Raw genomic sequence first — 21,634 nt, forward strand, 5'->3', positions numbered from 1 at the left:
ACTCTTAGCATCTCCAACTAGACATGTAAGTTGAGGAATCTGGCTCTCTGTTAACTTTTCGAAAAGTCTGGTCTTTGCCGAAGAAGACACAGAACTGAGAAATTTTTCATGATCCCAAACTCAAACAAAACACATTTGTGAATGTGTTATAATAATGTAACAAAACAAGTGCTTAGTAGCAATGACAATATACAAGGTAAGTAACAAAAAGCAGAAAGATAACCAAGAAAGCTGCCTTTGATGTAAGCCCAACAATCACTTTAGAGTTTGTCACATGGAAAGCTGTGCAGCAATTTAAACAGTTATGCATTACCAAAAAAAAATAAAACAACAACAACAAAAAAAACCACCACAACAAAACAAAACAAAAATCTTAGCTGTTTTCAGTATATAGAATCACTTACTACTTTCAGTATCACATTTAGTATATTTATGTGCTGCTATAATATAACAAAACAGCCCACCTGAACAAAGGAGCAGAGGCAATGAGTAGAGCAGAAAAGTTAAGTATTTTCTGACTTCCATGATTTTAAAGTTCAGTTTTATTACTTGATAGCGTGTGTGAGTGCAAGACAAATAGGAAACCAGCAGCACAACACCCATCTTCTCCAACTACTTGATGTTCCTTCTGGCATTTAAAACAGTGAACAATGTACATTTCATCAGCACAGTGCCCCATCAGAGTCTCAATTTAGTACTGAAGAGCTAAGCCGTTCACTGGCTTTGTTGCTCATTCTTATTATCGTGGTAACTAAGTAATCAAAACTCTTGAAATTCAAAGGTTGCAAACACAACTACATTCAGGCAGAATAAAATGAGGATACCTGCTTATAAAAAGAAATCATCATTCTTTTATTACTTGTTTTTGTTTAAATGCTTGTCTGCCCTCAGGCAACCCTGGAGTAAGAGAAAAAAAATCTATAAAACAACAGTTTGATAAAAGACCATAGCAAGCAGTAAGAAGGCTCTGAAATCAGCAACCCTAGAGAACTTCAAACTTCTACAAGATCTTCATCCTAGTAGTGAAATCTTTCTAAACTCTAGCTATGAAAATAATACTTCTGCCCTGCAGTGATTCCCAGTGACACATGTCCTTAAACACTTTTCATAGATAGCTTAAGGCAACAGAAAACCAAGTGTTTATTCTACAGAGTGAAGAACCTTCTTTTTCCTCTCATGGTTCTTACTGGGACTGACTTCATGCATGCACCCCTAGTCCCTCAGTTCATTCCCAGGATCGTTTTTCTTGCTGAGTCTCTAACAAAGATGACCTTTTTTTTTCTGTATCGCCTTATATCTTGTTCATTGCATGGAACTGCACTATAGCATCCTCCTGACATCATTTTCCAAAGATGCTATCAAAGGCTTTTACATAGCAAAACTTTTGACAGTGTAAGTCCCTAATGGTATTTGCCTCCCAACTCAATAATAAATAACAAGACACTTCATAACTAGAATAATAAACCACTGTAATAACCCACCATCTTTTTCTTCTGCTGTAATCATCTGGTATGTTTTTATGCTCTAGTACTTCAAAGAAACTCCCTATTGTTCTGTTAGTGAGAACTGCAGCAGGGTTTTGCATTCCAAAGCATCACAGAAGGGAATCTTAATTACTCATTCTTTTCATTTTTCTAAAAGCATCTCAAATCCATTAAACAAAGAGATCTCAGAATTTTCTGTTGCTGGACTTACAGAGAACTAAAATCAGCAAAAAAATGCAGCCTAGTAAGTCTCAAATTTTACTTAAAATTTTTACCTTCTATCACAAATACTACTATGGCGAGGGAACCTAGTTGAGCAAAAGGCCAGGAAGATCCTCCTTTATTTTTGGGGATGCCAAGACACATCTAAAGGTCTGCAAAAATCATTGACGGCTGCTTTTCAAAACACCCACCCGCTGGCTCTCTCTGGACAGACTCTGAACTAGAAAGGCTCTTACAATATACATGTCACAAATGGCAAAGTTTACCATATCTCTGGGATTTTAAGCTTAATATTTTGAAGCAAAGTGTACACCAGTAATTCACTACAGAAAACTGGTAGAGGTCAAGGTTCTACAATAAATCGTGGGCAAAGCTCAGCCTAGTAAAAGTCCTTTGCCCAAAATTTCAGGTAGTGCAAAACTACAGCAGGTACTAAGATCAATACATTATGCAGTTCCTGAGCTGAAAGTGTGGTGCTTGCCAACTCTGTTCAGTGCCAGAGTTGTTCCAGAGTGTAGCCTAGATCTCCTACCTCAATAACTGCCCTCAGACTGCTGTAGTGGAAGGACTATGAACTCAGTGCATGCAGTCCAGCATCAGTTACACTACTGTAAGAAAACATTTAAATCTACATTAAGTGGCACTGAACAGCAAATATAAATTACTATATACAAACTAGAAATTAGATTGCTGTTCCAATTCATATTAGGAAAAATGAACTTCAGTGCTGACATATCAGGAAGCTGATATTGCTCTGGGGAGAACAGACTAGTTTTGCTGAGGCTAATGGTAAGAGTTACTGCTACTCTGGAATGCCTGCTGGATGTGGCAGTAAAGCATCAAGTCTATGCGATTTCCAAATCACCATTTTTATGAACGTTTTCCTATTTAAAAATAGTAGCTGCTGTAAATTCAGTGAAGCTTTATGCTGGCTGCCAATTCTGGATCTAGTATGAATTTGAAATATATTACAATTCATCAAGAAATGAATTAAAAGTACAAAAAAGGGCAGCATATGCAAACAAGAAAAGTTCACTGCTAACAGGTAACACAGTGTTAACAGTTTATGGGCTGATTTGGCCCAGTTCTGTTTCTTACTGTTGTCATTTGCTTGAGCAGGACGATGTCTTCTTTTAATCAACACTGGATGATGCAGGTTGGGAGGAAAACAATTTGATCAGTCCCTCCAGTAGGCTGTTTTGGGAATCCTGATGCCCAGCAGATGTATCTGATACCACTATGGATTCATCGGTTCCATCAGCATTTAGCATAGTTGGCAGTTCATCTATCATATCTTCTTGATTATTCTCCATTCTGTTCAGTTTTTCAGCTACCTTTGAAACAGCTGAACGCAAGCTTGTAGAGGGGTTAAGTGTAACTCAAAGTCCTGAAATTTATTAATCAGTTCATTTAAAAGGGATCTTCTTTTCCTTCTGCCATACATTGCTGCTAATTGTACCAGTGTACCTTTCTGATGCAGTTCTTGTCAATTTACATCACATATCTGGTGTTCACCTTACTCTCTCAGGATCATGGTCTTGATTTGGATCATCAGGAATGAATGCACGGTCATGTAACAAATCCACCATGGCGCATCCTCTCAAATAACGGATGCCTTTTTCCACGTCAGTCCATTTCTTTTCTCAGGCATCAGATTGTCTCTGAAGGGGTATCTTTCTTTTATGGCTAATAGTATCCACTTCCAGAGAGTGAAGGCCTCATCTTGCCATATATTAATATCTCTGTCAATGGCTGAGTCTCTAGCAATGCTGCCCAGTTGACAAGCTTCTCTGCTATCTAGCAACATAGTGTTGGCCACATTGTCTCAACACTGAAGTAACCAGGTGACAATAGATGCATTTGGTTGGCGTGAAAAGTCTTTTCTCAAACCTCAAATTTAAGTCATTTTCAGAGACTGAATGGTAATGGTGATGACGTGTCCTTCACCTCCTGCTCTTTCAGGACTTGTAGTTACCTTCCTGGGCACTGGTAACCATGATTTTATTTGGAGGTCTCAGCCCTCTCTCTGGACCCGCTGAATGAGCTACTCCTCTGGACCTAGGGACCTCCTTTCTCTACTTTCTCCTCCTCCTTCTTCCTTTCTAAGTGAGTCAACGTTCATTTCATTTTCCATCCTCTTACAGCGGTAACTGACACTGATTCTGGTGCCTCCTGTGGTTGATCAGGTTGGTCAGTTCCAATGCTCCAGCTCGGCACAGAACCTATTTGGCTAGAAGGACATCCTGTTCAGCTTCAAGAATTACTCATTGAGCTTGAATATGGGCTCATTCGGTTTGGATACTGATTAGTTTGAACTGGAAGGTGTCTCCCTCAATTTGGAGGGTGTCTCACTCGGACTGGAAGATGTCTCATTTGGACTAGAGGGTGTCCCATTGAGATTGGAGATTCCTTCTCTCAGCTTGGAGATCTTTCCTTTTGACTTAAGAGTTTTTTCTTCTTGGCTAAGAGATACACCTGCCAGATTTGGAGACTCCCTTTCTTAACTAGGAGAATCTCTTTCTTGCCTAGGGATTCTGCCTCTCAGTTTGGACTCTCTCCCTTTCAGGCTCAGAGACTCTCCCTTTTGGTTTGGAGACTCTCTCACTCAATTTCAGAAACTCTCTCCCTCTCTGGGATAGAATTGAATAAGGCCTGATAAGCATAAGCCAGGCCCCAAACAATTTATGCCTCCTTAGGTCTGTCTGAGCTGCAACATCACTGCCTCAAATATCTGCCTAGGCTCTCAGGATCTTGCAGGTGTTCAGGAGTAAAGTCCCATGACACCAAGGATGTCCATCTCTCTAAAGACTCTCCCAAGACCCTTCACACTCCCTGCTATTCAGAATTTTCTGGCTTTGGGGAAGGTTTTCTCAAAATATTAAAAATACAGATACTGAGTGAAATGATGAGGAGTACATTCAGGGAGACTGACACCATGATTACCATGATCCTTGGATGAGCATTCAAAAACTGCATAAATGATTCAAAGGAGAGACTGGGACACTGTTTAAAAATCACAAGTTCTGTAGAATCAGCAGCTCCCTCTGGAAACAGTTCCAAAAGGGAAATCATTTTTTTTCTCTTTACAGAAGCAAGATAGCAGTGCTCAAAGTTTACAAATATCCCGGAATAATGGAAGTCCACCTGGGAATTTCAAAGTCAAGTTTTCAGTGAGCACCTGCAATAGAAATAAAATCCTAACAAACAATTTCTAACGAAACTCTCCAAGAGCAGAGAGCCAAAAAGCAGCCTATGCCCGTGTTCTCCACCAAGAATGCCAATGATTTACGGGCCAGTTCAGCCAGGTTCTATGACTAGCAGGATGGGGGAACCCAAGGATCCACGTCTTGGAAAGGGAAAAGGGAAGAAAAAAAAAAGTAGAAAAGGGTAGAGAGATGGGCCTAAAAACAAAACCACAGCAATGATCTGAGGAAAAACAAACTAATATACTAAATAAGATACTGGAATGCAAGCTAACACACTATAATACAATATAATAAAACTAGAATTGAAGATAATAAATTAAATGAAAGTGTCTGAAAACCAAAGGCCATCATGCTGTGATGAGACTCCACCCGCAACAGAGATGAACCAAATGATCGAAAAAGGGCCGTCAGGAGACCTACGAAGGCCTTTTATCTTTTCTCCATGAGCAGAAATGATAACAGAACAGCGAACAGTTCTCTGGGGGATGTAGTAGTTCTTCTCTTCTTCTTCTTCATTCATTAGAAATGAGCACGTGGGTAGTTTTTAGCATTGGTGGTAGGGCAAACCTCAAGCAGATCAATTTGGCACTGGAGGCTCATGATGAAGAACTATTGTTAGAGGGTCCAAATTGCAGCAAAAAAAATGCATCTAGGAAGCTGAGGGAAGCTGAGGGAGAGCAAGGCAGCTCCCCCCACCCTTGGCAGCACGGCAGCTCTGATGTGTGTGAGCAGAGCTGGGAGTGTCAGCAGCACCCCTTCCCACGTACTAATACCTCTGTCAATGGCTGAGTCTCTAGCAGTGCTGCCCAGTTGACAAGCTTCTCTGCTATCTAGCAACACACTGTTGGCCCATTGTCCCAACACTGAAGTAACCAGGTGACAATAGGTGCATTTGGTTGCCATGAAAAGTCTTTTCTCAAACCTCAAATTTAAGTCATTGAATGCATGTAAGTCCATGGGGCCGGATGATATCCATCCTAGGGTTCTGAGAGAGATGGCTGATGTGGCTGCCAAGCCGCTCTCCATCATATTTGAAAAATGATGGCTGTCGGGTGAAATCCCCAGTGACTGGAAAAAGGGAAACGTTACTCCCATTTTTAAGAGGTAAAAAAGGAAGACCCAGGGAACCACAGGCTGCTGAGCCTCACCTCTGTGCCTGGGAAGATCATGGAGCAGATGCTCCTGGAAGCTATGTTAAGGTACATACAAGACAAAGAGGTGATTTGAGACAGGTGCTTCTGTACTTCCAGCAAACATGCTGCAGCTGCAGCACTGCAGACAAATAGTCAACTCTGATTTTGTGTAAGTACTAAGTCTGAAATTCACTGAAAAGGTTTATTAAAATTGCTGGTGCAGTTGCACGTGTTTCTGTATTTCCAGCAAACATGCTGCAGCATGCAACCCTGCACGTAGCATTGTGGTCCCTTTGAACCCAGGCCATCCTATGATTCTATGATTTTCACAAAACAGTAGGCTGACCTTGACAGGAAAGATGCCTCATAGTCAAGATACTGTTTAAAATCCAATAGTAACTTCGTTGTAAAAAGGTACTGATAGAGACAGTAATTTGAAAAAAAATCAATTTATGGATAAGCACTCACAACAGATGTAGTGTCAGAAAATATTACCTGAAGAGGACCTAAAGCAAGTTTAAATTTGGGTATATTTCACTGCTGCTGTAGAAGTCTGCTCTCTGCTATTTAAAAATACAGACTTCCAAAAATAAAGAGCTGAAATTTCTAGTGAGCAAAATATTTTTCTCCTCCTCTATATCCACAATCTACAAAGTGTCATAAAATCTCTGTGTATAAAAGAAGCAGCTGGGAGAGCAGCATAGAGACATAACTAGACCCCAAATTCCTTAACTGAAAGCAATGGTGCATGGAAGAGACTACTTAGGGGAATACTCAAAAAACAACAGACATTACAGTCGTACAGATTCTGAAAGGACTGATACAATCTTATCTCCTTCTTGTCTGCTCATCCAACATTAAATAAGCATTCTGCAAGTCAGTATTCAGTCAGCCTATTTCAGAAGGATTTTGGTACTCTATCCCACTAAGCAGTCAGGAACATTTTGTAATATTAATGGCTGTAAGAGATTATTCTTTTGCACCACTGTCTCCAAAGCTTGCTTAGGACACAGATGAACAAGTCCAAGCAAGTCCTAGTCAAGGGCTGAGAAATCCTTCGTCTGGAGAACACTGATGGACAAGCTCTGGGCAACGGTTCAGAAATCGTCTGTCTGAGGGACACAGATGGACAAGGCCAGGGGCAATGAGAGAGTGATAAGCCAGAGATTAACAGCCAGGAAGCAGCCTTTTCTGTGGGCTTATCTCGAGGAAGATGGCCATCTCAGGGCGTACGGCACATGACTTACCCAAGCATCCAGGAATGCCATGCTGCCAGAAGAAGGATAAAAAGGGAACCTACAGCCATGAGATTAGGTTTCTGACAACAGATTCCTCACGAAGAAGAAGAGGTTTCCTGACAACAAATTCCTCATGACCTGCAGGCTTAAGAACAAGAAGGTGTCTGCCATCAAAAGCCTCACAAGCCTGCATGCTGACGGACTCTCCTGGGCCTGCCACCCGAGTCCTGCTGCTTCCTCCTGGACTTACCTGCCACTTCTTCCTGCTGCCTGCTTGCTGCCCAAGGCCGCCACACTGCTGCTGCTCTCCTTCTGCTGCTTTTGCCTCAGACCTTCAAAACGTCATGCAACGGGACACTGCTGGATCCTGGTGGTGACTATCCCCGCTTCATGCAATTCTTGCTTCTTTCCTATCTTTTCTATCTCCCACCTGCCCTTCCTCATCATCCTAATTCGTAATAGTCATCATTCTGCCCTTCTCCATATCCCTGATTAAGATCTGTAATAAACATTTGAACCGTTGCTTCTTAATGTCATGCCAGGTATATACATATCAAAGAACCTCCTCTCCTCCTACAAATTGGAGCAAGACAATGGCTAACATTCTGTTTGATTTAAAACTTTCTTAGACAATATTTATGAGCAGAAAAAGATTGTTCTTTTGAGGAAGGCACAGTGGCTAATGTGTCACAGCTGTTGATTGAAAAATACCCATGGACAAGTCTTCTTATCACAATGCACAAGTCTAATAGCCTTGTTCTTCAGTTAAGCAGCATTAGACTAACCAATATTTTAATTCTGTAGCTGGATTTAGCAGTAAACCCATGGACAAAAGAACATTCAGCCAGAGGTTAAATGAAACCTAAGGAAAAAAACTACTGTAATATATCATTCCCCACTAGGAAATTGAAGATGCTATTTAACAGCACTCTACTATTTCTGGAAATACAGCATGGATGGGCGCTTCATCAGATTGCTGTAGAACATTGTCATATTACTACAATTCTTGAAATAATTTCATTTTTCAAAGTATAACTTTTTGTGTTTACAGTTACCTCTGTCAGCATTTCAAAAATGGAAAGTACACCACGGCACAAAGCCAACTAGTATTCTGCTATCAAGTGAGGACATGCAGCCATCTCTGGACCATCTGAGTACCACAGCTTTTAAGGGCAGTGCTTTCAGAAACAAGATACAGATTCAGATCCTGAACTTGAGAAAAATCTTACACAGAAGAGGTCTTAGCATTGTAGTAATACTGCCCCTTACTTTACTAGGGAGACATTGAAAAAAAAAAAAAAAAACCACAGGTAAACTTGCCATTAATAGACAATGATGAAATTCCTGGCATAAGTAATTGCTTTTTTTTAATTAAAAAAATTTAAAGAGCAGATGCAAAATCTTGCGAACTTTCATTTACTCTCCATAAAACTTACCTTTTTTCAGCTACTAAAACATGGGCTTCAGTATTTTCCAACTTAACACAGAAACAATGTCAGAAATACAACAAAGCAATCTCAGTTAAAGATGTATTTACATTTAGAACCACTTACAAAGTACCACTACAAACAAATGTAAGCAAGATACTTTTCCCTTACAATTTTTTTGGGAATAAGGAAATAAATCAGAATCTACAAATGCTACTGAAATAGAATCACAGAATGCCTTGGGTTGGAAGGGACATCAAAGATGATACAGTCCCAACCCCTCTGAAGTAGGCAGGGCTGCCAACCACTAGTCTTAAGTTGCCCTGGGTCCAATCCACCATAACCTCGAACACTGCCAGGGACGGGGCATCCACAACCTCTCCAGGCAGCCTGTTACAGCACCTCAACATCCTCTCTGCGGAAGAACTTCCCCCTAATATCTAATCTAAACTCACGCTTCCTTCAATTTAAAATCATTACCCCTTGTCCTATCACTATCTACCCATGTAAGAAGTTGATTTCCCTCCTGATCATAATCTTTCAAATTTTGGAAGGCTGCAATGAGGTCTCCCTGGAGCCTTCTCTTCTCCAGACTGAACAAGCCAAGGTTCCCCAGCGAATTTTCATGAGAGGTGCTCCAGCCACCCTCTGATTACCCTTGTGGTCCTCCTCTGGACCCTCTCCAAAACCTCCACATCTTTCCAAAGTTCAGGTCCCTAGAACTGGACACAGTATTCCACATGGGACCTCATGAGGGCCAAGTAGAGGGACAATCACCTCCTTCACTCTACTGGACACAAGCAGTGATGATCAGGATAGGATGAAGGTAAGGCCTCACTGAATCATGTCTTCCTTATAGGCTCCTCCTAGACACAAAAATGCACACCTCCATGGGACAAATTATTAAGAGCCCAGTCTCTTCCACATATTTTCCACTGTGAGGATAAGGACTGTGAGAAAAGTCTTACAATTTCCATCACTAAGAATGGCTACACTAATAGATACAATCAGAGAACTTCTGAAGGACTTGACTGATGCTCCCAAGACTTGTTTATTCGCAGTCTACTCTCAATCTTCTTTATCTGACTCATCTTCCTGCATTCAGTTTCTTCATATCAGCTTCACTTATCATGAGACTATTTTCCTTCACCTGTTCCCCCTTAGTAACATGCTGTCTTCAATTTCTCTACTACACCTGACAGAATAAATCCTCCAGTAAAACCACGGGGGTTTTCTACCACTTTACTCTGCTCTCCGCTTTTGCATAATATCCTTCTCCAACATTTAATCCATCCTGCCTTTAGGACAGTGCTATCTAATATTAGGAGTTGATGACTGTACCTGATACAAAACTAAGAGGATGTAGCCTGTCAACTGGACACTCTCTTCCTCATATTTTGTTTGATTTGTTGGCCTCAATTCCAATTGCACTGTGCTGTATTGTATTATCTTGCATTCTGAGATCACATTTAGTACATTAATGTTTCTCCTCAGATTGTTGCCACTGCTCTGTTTTTGGACCCATCTTCTATCTCGCTTCCTTTCTCCTTCTCCCCTCTCCCAGGGTGCAGTCTCATTAGTCACAAGGCTGGCCCAGCTTGGCCTATAAACCGTAAATGTTTTTTTCTCTCTTTCCTTCTTTTCCAGGCCTGTGGGCCACTGTCCTCTGTCACAGCCGCAGATGGAGATAACTCTAGGACAGGAAGCTCATGCACGTTTGCACAGATTGAAATACTACTTTTCAAAGCAGGTCAGTATGTCAGGAGGCACACGATTGCTGACACCTCCAGTAATCGGCTAGTCAGATATGAACAGAATTTTGCCATGGATTCAAAGCTGAGGCTTAGTTACTAAAGCTAAGATGTCTTTTAAAAAAAAAAAACATTTTAGGTTCACTATGTTACTACCTTCCTTTTTCATTTTTCCTTTGACAGAAAATGTCCACCTCTCTCTTGAGGCAACCTGCCAGCAAAAGTTCTACCAGCTTAAGTAGGACTTCTGCTCCTAACTTTTCCAGACACTTTGAAAAAACTATACCCATGACCAGTAGACTTCCAATGCAGATATGCTCAGAGGACAGGAACGCATGGCAGTAAACTCAAGCAAGACATTCTGTAGTCCGCCCAATTTTATTCAGCTTCTCATCCCAATCCCTCACTGAACTACTATGGTTTAGTATCCATTAGTGTTACACTAAGAAGCACTCCATACTGCACAAGTTTGATGGCAAGGGGACTCCAAAGGACAGACAAAAAAAAGTCTGGTTTAACAAAACAGAGCACAGAAATACTACCATTCTATGACTAGTATGGTTTGCTGTCTGTTTTCCAACCTCAGCCCTCAAAACAGGAAGGGAGGGAAGCTGGGACAAATTAATGAGGTCAAAAAATTCTTCCTTCTTTCAGCATTTAAGACAGAATATGTAATTTCAGTGCATCTTCTCAAGTAAAAAAATACCTAAAATCACACCTTGAACATTCCTCAAATACATGTGACTGTCCTTTCACTGAGTGGAGGACAGTGCAGGTCAAGACCAGCCTGTCTGGGGTACAGCACTCATTCAGAAGCTTTGAATCATCCTGTGCAATTCTCCTTTCTTTTCTCCTTTCTGTGTCTAGACAGGCACCTACTTAGGCTTTGCTGGAATTAGATGGCATGAATACATCTTCCTAACTTCATATCTTACTCCAATTCCTTCCTGCCTACAACGAAATCAAACAGCTCTAACTGCCCTAGTTAGTTAGAAGGAATCCCTCTGCAAGGTCTCCAGACTGGTAACAAGTTAGAGAAGTTTCCTGTCGTTTGACACAAAGTCGTGAAGGACTGCATTTTTGCACTGGAGAAATTAATAGCTCCAGTTTTTTTAAGATTTATTTCTTCCCACACAATGTCAGTAAATCTGCAGCTATCATGCCAGAGACGATGACTAGCACTGCACATTAAGCAAAAGGGTAGTGACATTTGATTTGCATTATTTCTGGCACGCACGCAAATCCTCACATTTTACAACATAATATCAATATACTTCATTTTATTTTGATTAAGAGTTACATCTTTCACTGATGACCTTTAAAGAATGCTTTCTTCCAGACACTTAAATGCACCACTGATATACTATACTTTGTCATCAAAACAACGATCATTCCTCACATGCCTCTGAAAAGCTACAGAACCTTTCACAGAGCAGCTCATAAACTTCCCACTGATGTAAGCAATACAGAGAAGATGCAAATACAGAATTTGCATCAGCTCACTCACTGCATTCAGCAACAAGGGACACATTCTGCCAATCCACACCCTTACTGGAAGGTTGTCCTTCCTTAGAGGATATCGCCACAATGCAATTCAACAGACATTAAGTTTATTAGCTGGGTAGCAATCAAGTAAATTAGCAAATTATATATATGTATATGTATATGTAAGTTATTCTTACCTTTGCTCCACAGGCAATGAAAACGACTTCTGTCGAAAGGCTGGTTCAGAATCAGAAGGCAAAACTTCAACTTTCCTGTAAGATAAATGTTGAGTCCAATTAGTAAGAATACGGATTTTTCCCCTCCTCTTCTTTTTGCTGCATTTTAGTCACAGAGAAACTCATTTTCTTGCTTCTTAAGTTTCATCTTTTTCAAGATAAAGAAGCTTCCAGAATGTCATTAGATACCCTTTACTTTGCAAGTTTTTACTGACAAACTTTTCATTTACAAGAGACTGTCATACACTGAAGGCTACACTTAACAGGAATGCCCATCAGTACAGCTCCACCATTTAATCTCCTGCTTGTAGGTGTCACCTGGATACAGCATTAGCTGATATTAGTTTTGCCATGTCCTCTGCTAACGGAAGGATTTGGCTAGCTCTGAAGTTGTTTCTAATTTAGGTTCAATAATCCATTCCCCAGCGGAATGCAGAACTCTTAGGGATATCAGTGGCTTTTGTATGTACATTTTCCTATCATCTAGAAGCTCTAATCATCATGGTACATCCACTGTGGCAGATGCTTGACAAATGCAGAACAAAAGGTCAAGACCAAGGAGCTTAAAATCAAGGTTAGCAAAAGCAAAAGCAAACTTTAGCCCATGTTATCTAAGTGACATCACAGAGAAAAGTCTCACTGGTTTTCCTGGTGACCTGAACTCCATTAGTCTGAACCAGATCCAAAAGCATCCTGCCCTAGCAGTATGTCCACTGCGAAGAACCAAAATAAATCTACAAATAGAAAGTTAAAATACTGCACAATATGGCTTTGAAGAGTAAATACACACCCTTATTACAGTTCCTTCTGCTGGGATTGTGTTATATAACTTCCTAATTATCATATAGGGGTACCAGTTTCTTCTGGAGCTTCATATCCTTAAACAATCAGATTAATGAAGTAATATTAGGTCATGTGAAGCTACGGCAACTGAAAAAAGAAAACCCTCATCACTATAAAGTCTTGCAGGCTTTTGAGCAGGAGGCAGAAAGGATAAAGGTATGGCAAGGGCTGGTAAAGGTAAGGTAAAGCTTAAGCCAGAACTTAGGGCAAATAAAGGTGCTGAAATTCTTGAATGTAAAGGAACACGTTTGGATGAGGGTGGGGAAGAGACAATACTTAAAGTCATAAACAGCAGCAAGAAGTGAGGACCAGGACACTGGAGTGTTACTATTTTGTATATCACTTTTAGGGTTCCCCCAGTGATGTCTTCTATTCCCTAGTTCCCTTACCTGCAAAACAGAAGTAACAGTAATGTTCTCCAGTAGTGTAGAGATGCAGTACTGAAGACTTAGATGCCCGGGCTACATCAGGCCTAGCACTGCTAGCCAGGTGAGAGCAGGTACTGTCCCTCTTTGTTCAGTGCAGGTGCAGCCACACCTCGAACACTGTGTGCAGTTTTAGGTGCCAAAATATAAGGACATAAAACTATTACAGCATTCAAAGGAGGACTACAAAGATAGGGAATGGTCTAGAGGGCAACACGCATGAGGAGCGGCTGAGGTCACTGTTCAGCTCAAAGACGAGGAGAGTGAGGGGAGGCGTGATGGCAGCCTACAGCTTCCTCACGAGGTGAGCAGAGGGGCAGGCACTGAACTTTCTGGTGACAACAGGATCTGAGAGAAGAGCATGGAACTGCACCAGAGGAAGGTTGGGATGTCAGGCATTCTCCGGCTTGCAGCCTCAAGCTGTCAGAATTCAAGATGCATTTGGACAATGCTCTTAAATACAGGGTTTGAATTCTGGGCAGTTTTCTGTGTAGAGCCAGGAGTTGGACTCCATGGACCTCATTGGTCCTTTCCAGCTCAGTATGTGTTATGATAATTTTTACTTCCACACAAAAAATCTACATGTTTACCACACAAAACTTCTGTGTGTTCCTTTCATATACCTTCTCCAAGTCCTACACTTGCCTCTCTGCCAACATGGTTCATCTTATATTTAATTAGAGGAATAAATTTACTTTGAAAAGGATGAATGGGTCAGAGAACCAATAAAACAAAGGAGAGCGAGAAAACCTTTTTCTCTGCTTAGTCTGAACAGTTTTGCCTCACCCTTGAACTTGAAGAGAAAGGTAGAAAATTATACATTTAAAGCAAGTGCCAATTTCCAGCTTATATTTCACAAAATAAGATCTCAGCAGCAGCTCAAGAAAGGCTGCCATCCCCTTCTATTACAGTTAATGATCTAGTGGCGCCCTTCTCAGAAAACAAAATCACAGGTTCTTACACTGATACAATCCAAATAAGACATGGGTGCTGTAAACTTGTTTCTGCTACTGAATCATGTATGGCATTTCTGTGTTTCATTTAAGCCCTTCAGCATACGGAAATGCAGAAGATTTTAGCTTTTATTGCACATTAGGAGGACTCTTGCTATATATTAAAATATGGTTTCAAAGTCAGAGTCCTGGTTGTAGGTGTTCACACTGGAACTTCAAAGGCTGATTTTCCAAGTTGATGCTTCCAAGAGTTCCCAGTGAGGCCTATAAAGGCGGCTGATTCTTACCTGTTCTGTTGCTGTAAAGAGCTAGATGTTCCCAGAACAAAACATTTATGAGGGCTTTTGTTTGTTTCTTTCTTTTTTACCAGTCATGGATTGCAAAAGGGTAGAAATATAAAATAATTTTTCTCCTGCTTTTAGAAAAAGGGAACATGCTTGTCACTTCAAACTACTGCATTGATGCGTGATAAAATGCTACTGATGCTACCAAAATGAGACCAAATGTCAATATTTTAATGGTGCTCAGTGAGCTAATGCAAAGCTACAAAAAGGACACAGCCCTCGGTAGATACAAAACAGTAATAAAATCGGACTGCAGTAATTTACAACCACTACCATAAAAGCTATTAAGAAGCTGGAACTGCTGATGTCAAATATCATGTCAATGGATGGAATATGCAGCATACATCACTCTGAGAAAACCTGACAAGAGCTCACTTTGCCAGTGCTCCGAGCACTCTACTGCCTATTCCTCTGAAAGCAAATTTACTTTAAGATCACTTATCTTTAAAGCCCTTAACAAATTAGGAAGCACCTATCTCCAGAACTATGTACCTTTTTCAACAAACATAATTATCAGTCTGGCCCAACCACTGACAAAACCGTGCACAGTTCAGACTAATGGGAAAGAGAATTCTGCAAGCAAGAATTCAGCAGTAAAACGTAACTTGCCCCCAAACCTGGCTATCTACACTGAAGAAGCTTTTGTTGGCTTTTTCTTAGAGGTAGAACAAGTTGGTCCTTTGCACAGCTTCATCAATTTTTAGTGTAAATTTCTCTTTCATTATGTAATTCTCTTCAACTTTTGCAGATTGAGCAAATTCACCCACCTACAGCACAAGGAGAAAAGAGTAAATTCCTCCATACAGTGACTCCAGATTATTCTTGATATTTACATCAATGTGGAATTTCCAGTCTCATCCACCTCTTGTCCTAGCTGCTGCATTTATATCTTACAGTCTTGCATGCATAACAGACATAACAGGTGCACAGCTACATCAACAGCCAGTTATACGCAAAAAAATATGGTTAAGAAAAACTGTTCATCTCAGCCACAGTCTTTTAGCAGTCTTGGAAAACTCCCAATCTTTGGATAAAGCTGGATCATTTTAATCCTGCTGCAACACAGAGAGCTGCTTCCTTACTTTTCAAGGTTGCAAATCAACCAATAATTCCTTTGTGTTTCTCTGCAACAGTCAGTGATCAAACTCATTCCTTCTGGAAACTGCTAGTTCCCTTCTTTTTTACTTCTATTCAGCTGCACTCTTTGACAAAGCTTTTCTCATTGCTTACAAAGGATTTTACTCAAAGGTGGTGTGAACCTCCCTGATAGCCTACTAGTGTCTTTAATTCAGTCACAAGAATTCTAGTAGGTTTTAGAGCACTCATTTACTCTTCTAAAAGCCTTGGTGGCTTCTTTCTGTCATACTATACTCATCTAGCTATGCAATACATATATATAAAACATCATTATGCATTTTTATTGGCATCCCCTTGTCACATGCCAGTCTTCAAGCCATTTGACTGCCACAATAATATTCAAAAGGTGTATATATTCTAAAATGCAACGTTTTGTCTGGTAGCCAGTAAGGCAATACATGTCTCTTCTTTGCTTCCCTTCAATTTTAGAATAGTATCTCTAGAAGCCCCTCTGCACACTCAGAGCCTTCTGGCTACTGAATTTTCAGGAGAAAAAAAAAGCTTTAATTACTTCAAATGAAGAAGCCTTTAGGAAAAAACTCTGCTAGACACTTTATTAGTGAAATGATGTGAGCAGCCCCAGGGAACTTGTGCTAAGATACTGTCCTGCCTCAAGGTGCTAACAAAATACGACTTCCACACCCAGACTTCAGAAAGGACCTTCTGCTAAGCGATATTCTTTGTGTTTTACTGTTTGCCTGTAGGAGAGCCATTCCTCACATTTTCAGTGATCAGCCAAGAATCTTCTACGAAGAGAGGCAGATTTAGCAAAGAGGGAAGAAAACGAATTTTGCCACTAGAAAAGCATTTCATGAATTTAACATAGGTAAAAAGCTGAAAGACAGCATTTTCAGAAAATTCCTGCATTCGTTGAAATACAGCTAGATATTTATCAAGATCCTTGCAAAAGATGCTGCAGAGACTTGTGAATTTCTGATTACGTACATGAGAGACCAGATATAGAACAAACTTCTGAACGAAACGCTCAAAATGACCCCTCAGAAAACTCCTTCCCTTATGGACAGCACAGAGACACTCTTATTGATGCTCTCACATTGGTCTACTTTCCACGATTTTTTAAAAAGTCATTTGTTTTCAAGTATCACCAATCAGGAAATTTCTACCCCACAAGTTCATTTTTTTCTAAATAAACTTTCACTCCTATTCAAATGTCAAAGCATATGGGACAGAACATGGAGTTTTTTCACAGTTCCAAAATACCGACACTGACAAAAGACAGCTAAGCAAGAGTCTGAAACTGTTCTCCATATAGCAGTTGAAGTTTCTTATACTGTGAAAGAACTAACACTGAAATGGGGATTCTAAGGATGCCACAGAAGTTATAATTAGTGAGAAAGTCTCATAGTGAAATTTAAAAAAAAAAGTGGTTCATGAAAACAGGATAACAAAGTAACATTCACGCACTGCAGTGAAAAATGATAAGGGCACTGCTACAGATAAGCAAAGCACAGCTACTGAATCGATTTATGGTGTTATTTCTCTTTCATTAAGCTTTCTAATTTAAATGCAGTTTGCCAACAATCAGAAATTATCAGTGTGGACTGAAAAACTTGGTTGTAAAGGTTACTGTAGAGGAACTGTTAAGTCATGGTTTGAACTGATGATAGAGCACCTGGTGCTCTATCTAGGTAGGAATCTAGCTATTGATAGGAGTCTACCAGTGAAGAAAATATGACCCACCGTCTTAAAAGATGATTCGAGTCTGGAGCAATGGGATCCTTGTAATATAACTAGATGAAAAGGTAAGAAAGAAATTGAAAATGCTCCTGGTGAATTGGAATCTATTAATGTAATCTCAAGGAAAATGACAAAGGTGACAAAACTTGAGGCTCTAGTACAACTGGAACCTTTAGAAATGTGACGCATACTGAAACTAAAACTAAAACTTTCCAGGGAAGACCAGCAGGTGTACCACCTGAGGGACGGCCACCTGCTGAAACAGCAATACATAGTATGGCTCGCCCATGTATAGCAGCTGAATTAATGAATCTAGTACAAAGATTTAAACAAAACTGAGAGAAAGCGTCCCTCTGTGGTTATTAAGACTATGGGACATGGGGACAGAAGGTGTTATGGTTAACGGCACTGAGATGTCAAAGCCAGCTTCCATCACATCCCACCCAGCCATGCAGCAAGGATTACATCGCCATTAGAGGTGGCAATGAGAACCAGATGTTATCACAATGGCAAGTTGCTGTGTGTAAGCTTACATGGCAAATGAAAGAGGTGTGCTTGTTCAGAATGGAATAATAAGGAATAACAATGTGGGATAATATGGAAGGTCGACAAACATATACAAGCGAACTAAGGATGAAAGAGGTCATTTACAGGAAGCACTCTGAAAGTCCTGAACTAGTTAAGTGGCCTTGGAAGGTGTACACAGGACCAAAGTAGTGTGGCCTACTAGAACCATGGAGGAAGTTTCTTGAATAGTGGGGGCATAATCAGTAACTCTGCAAGTGATTGGTACGTGGATTGCAGAAATTACAATACAAACCCTCATTTTCATTGTGAAGGGAACACTGATTGCGCTGCTTTGGCAAGTCAGAACCCTGCTCCCCTTCTGGTGCCTTACATCATCCATCAGTATCAGGCCAAAGTATTTAGTACAAACAGCCTGAGCATGCCCATGATCCGGCAGGAATAATGCAGGACCGTTAATAGCATGTGTATTTTCCCTTGGAGGGCAGACTTCCCTGTTCTAGTACTGGTCAAACATTTGTTTTACTCTCCCTGAACAAGAGTGAACTCTGATACGCTTCAGTCATTCAAGAGTCATCATAACATTCTGCTCTTCAGTGGCACCCGGTGGTGGACTTTCTTGAATCCCAAGATTTCAAATTTTAGATAGGCATTAAGAGAGTAACTTGGACACTAACAAGGCTCAAGGTATTCTGGGCTACATTGGGCAAAGCATCACTGGCACATCAATAGAGGTGATCCTTTCCACCTTCAGCATTGGTGAGGCTGCACCTGGAGTGCTATGTCCATTTCTGGGTTCCCTGTACAAGAGAGACATGGACATACTGCAGACATTCCGATGAAGGGCTACCAACATCACGAACGGGAGCACCTCTCATGTGAGGAGAGGCTAAGAGAGCTGGGACTGTTCAACTGGACACAATGCCTATAAACCCCTGAAGAAAGGGCGCAATCAGGACATAGTCAGGGTCTTTCCAGTGGAGCCCCTTGCCAGGACAATAGGTGATTGGCATAGGCTGGAATAAAGGAGGTTACCTCTGACTTATCAGGAAACACTTCTGTGCTTTGTGGGCGTGGAGCCCCAGTGTGTGCTGCCCAGAAAGGCTGTGGGGTCTCCTTCTGGGAGATCTTAAAAGCCGCCTGCACGTGAGCCTGGGACCATACTTGAGCAGGGGTTGGAGCAGATGGACCCAGAGGTCTCTTCCAGTCAAATCTGCTCTGTAAAGAGCATAGGTATTTTGCTGCAATTGTCTCATTCTAAGTATACACACTAAATATTAAGCTTTGTGTTTTGCAGACACTTTCTGAGATAATAAATGATCTAAGTTTGATACCAATCACAAAATCACAGAACTGTAGAGATTTCCAGTGGTCTCATCCAAACATCTAGTCCATCCCTTCTTCTAGAATATATCTCTTGGAAGAGCAAACTTTAAGCTGTTTAATGGATTACTGGCCAAAATCCCCTGGGATGCTGACCTTAAGGAAGATGTTGAGGAGAGCTGGCTACTCTTCAAGAACGCCCTTCTGAGAACACAAGAGCTCTTCACCCCTTTGAATAAGAAAACAGGCAGAGGAGGTAGGAAACCAGCATGGTTCGGCGAAGATCTGCTGGGCACAGAAAAGTGTGTACAAGCTCTGGAAACAAGAGCCTGTCACCTGGGAAGAATACAGGGATGCCGTCCGGACTTGCAGATGTGGGATCAGGAAAGCCAAGGCGCAGGCAGAACTGAACTTAGCGAGGGATGTGAAAAACAGTATGAAGACTTTCTACTGGTACATTGACCAGAAGAGACAGGCCAAAGCGAGTGTGCCTCCTCTGGTAAATGTAAAAGGAGAACTGACTTCAACAGATGAAGAAAAGGCTGAGGTACTGAATGAGTTCTTTTCCTCAGTCTTCACCGGCAGCCAGGATTCCAGTACTTCTCACATCCCTGAGCCCTGCATCCCTAAACCTCTAGGTGGGGACCGGGGCGTTAAATCCCTCTCACTGTAAGGACAGAGCAAGTCCAAGACTGCCTGATGAGACTGAATGTGTACAAGTCTATGGGGCCGGATGGCTGCATCCCAGAGTTCTGAAGGAGCTGGCTGAGGTGGTCACTGAGCCACTCGCCATCATATTTAAAAAGTCCAGCACCAGAAGCTTTAAAAATATTTCCATTGATCCCATTTATTGATAAATATAATTGTGAATTCCACAAGGGAGAACAGAAGGCTTAAACAGCAGAGAGAGTAGTTATGCTGAACTTATGCAACATTATACCCAACTATTCTATTTCTAGTGTGTGTGTATATATATGTGTGTGTGTATATATATATATATATACACAAATATGCACATAGACATATATATATATACACACACACACACACACACATTTTCTGAAATAAATTGTCATTTTCCTGTGAGAATAAAGCTGGAACTGAATAAATACAGGATTCTGAAATACTAATAAAAGGACTCTACTCTGAAATAATGCAGTTATGCAGCCCAAATAATGTAAATTAGGACTGAGAAGAGGAATTAGAAATCCAATAGAAAAGTTGGTGATGTCTTGTTTGAAATTAGAAATGTAGTTTTGTAGTCTAATTCTGTGATGCAGTTTCATTCCACTCCCTCGTTTTTTTTTCTCCCACTGATAAATGAATATGGAGAACATATGTTTTACTACAACAGTAACTGAAATAAGTTCTGTGTTTTGTTACTTTTCTAAAGTGGAAGAACCTGTCAAAAGTGGAGAATTTGGCAAGGAAATCCTACTGCGGGAGAGGCATGCAACTGTAGCAATGATTCGAGTCAACTCAGATAGCAAAGAAAAAGTATAAGTAGCAGGAGTAAACAAGTGGAACACATTGCTTAGGAATCACAGAACCACAAAATCACAGAATTGTAGGGGTTGGAAGGGAGCTCCAGAGATCATCGAGTCCAACCCCCCTGCCAAAGCAGGTTCCCTACACCAGGTCGCACAGGTAGGCATCCAGGCAGGTCTTGAACATCTCCAGAGAAGGAGACTCCACCACCTCCCTGAGCAGCCTGTTCCAGTGCTCCGTCACACTCACCTAAAGAAGTTCTTGCGCACATTTGTGCGGAACTTCCTATGCTGCATTTTCCAGCCGTTTCCCCTCGTCCTGTCTCCACTCACCACTGAAAACAGTCCGGCCTCGCCATTCTGCCCCCCACACCTTAGATATTTATAGACCTGGCTCAGGTCCCCTCTCAGTCTCCTTTTCTCAAGGCTGAACAGACCCAGTTCACTCAGCCTTTCCTCGTAGGAGAGATGCTCCAGGCCCTTCACCATCTTCGTGGCCCTCCGCTGGACTCTTTCCAAGAGATCCTTGTCTTTTTTGTACTGGGGAACCCAGAACTGGACACAGTACTCCAGATGAGGTCTTACCAGGGCAGAGTAGAGGGGGAGGATCACCTCCTTCGACCTGCTGGAAGATGATGTATCTCTTGTCTTTGGGAACCTTGCTTTTAAGTGTAGACCAAGATAACTTAATCTAGAGAGGTGATTCCGAGCCCCTTA

General features: G+C 41.1%; 1 protein-coding gene across 7 annotated transcripts in view; it reads right to left on the reverse strand.

Annotated features, from left to right (window-relative positions):
- TPK1 (thiamin pyrophosphokinase 1) overlaps positions 1–21,634 on the reverse strand; it is a 187,107-nt gene that overhangs the window by 125,938 nt on the left and 39,535 nt on the right. For all 7 annotated transcript variants that reach the window (XR_006171336.1, XM_042834304.1, XM_042834299.1 and 4 more), the window contains exon 2: positions 12,144–12,218. Coding sequence is in view for 6 of the 7 variants with exons in the window: in XM_042834304.1 (XP_042690238.1) it covers positions 12,144–12,218 (75 nt within the window). In the remaining variant the exon portion in view is untranslated. The remainder of the gene's footprint in view (positions 1–12,143; positions 12,219–21,634) is intronic.

The sequence above is a fragment of the Centrocercus urophasianus genome, unplaced genomic scaffold, assembly GCF_019232065.1.
Source record: "Centrocercus urophasianus isolate 14NV4802_14NV808 unplaced genomic scaffold, USGS_Curo_1.0 seq_45, whole genome shotgun sequence".
Taxonomy (NCBI): domain Eukaryota; kingdom Metazoa; phylum Chordata; class Aves; order Galliformes; family Phasianidae; genus Centrocercus; species Centrocercus urophasianus.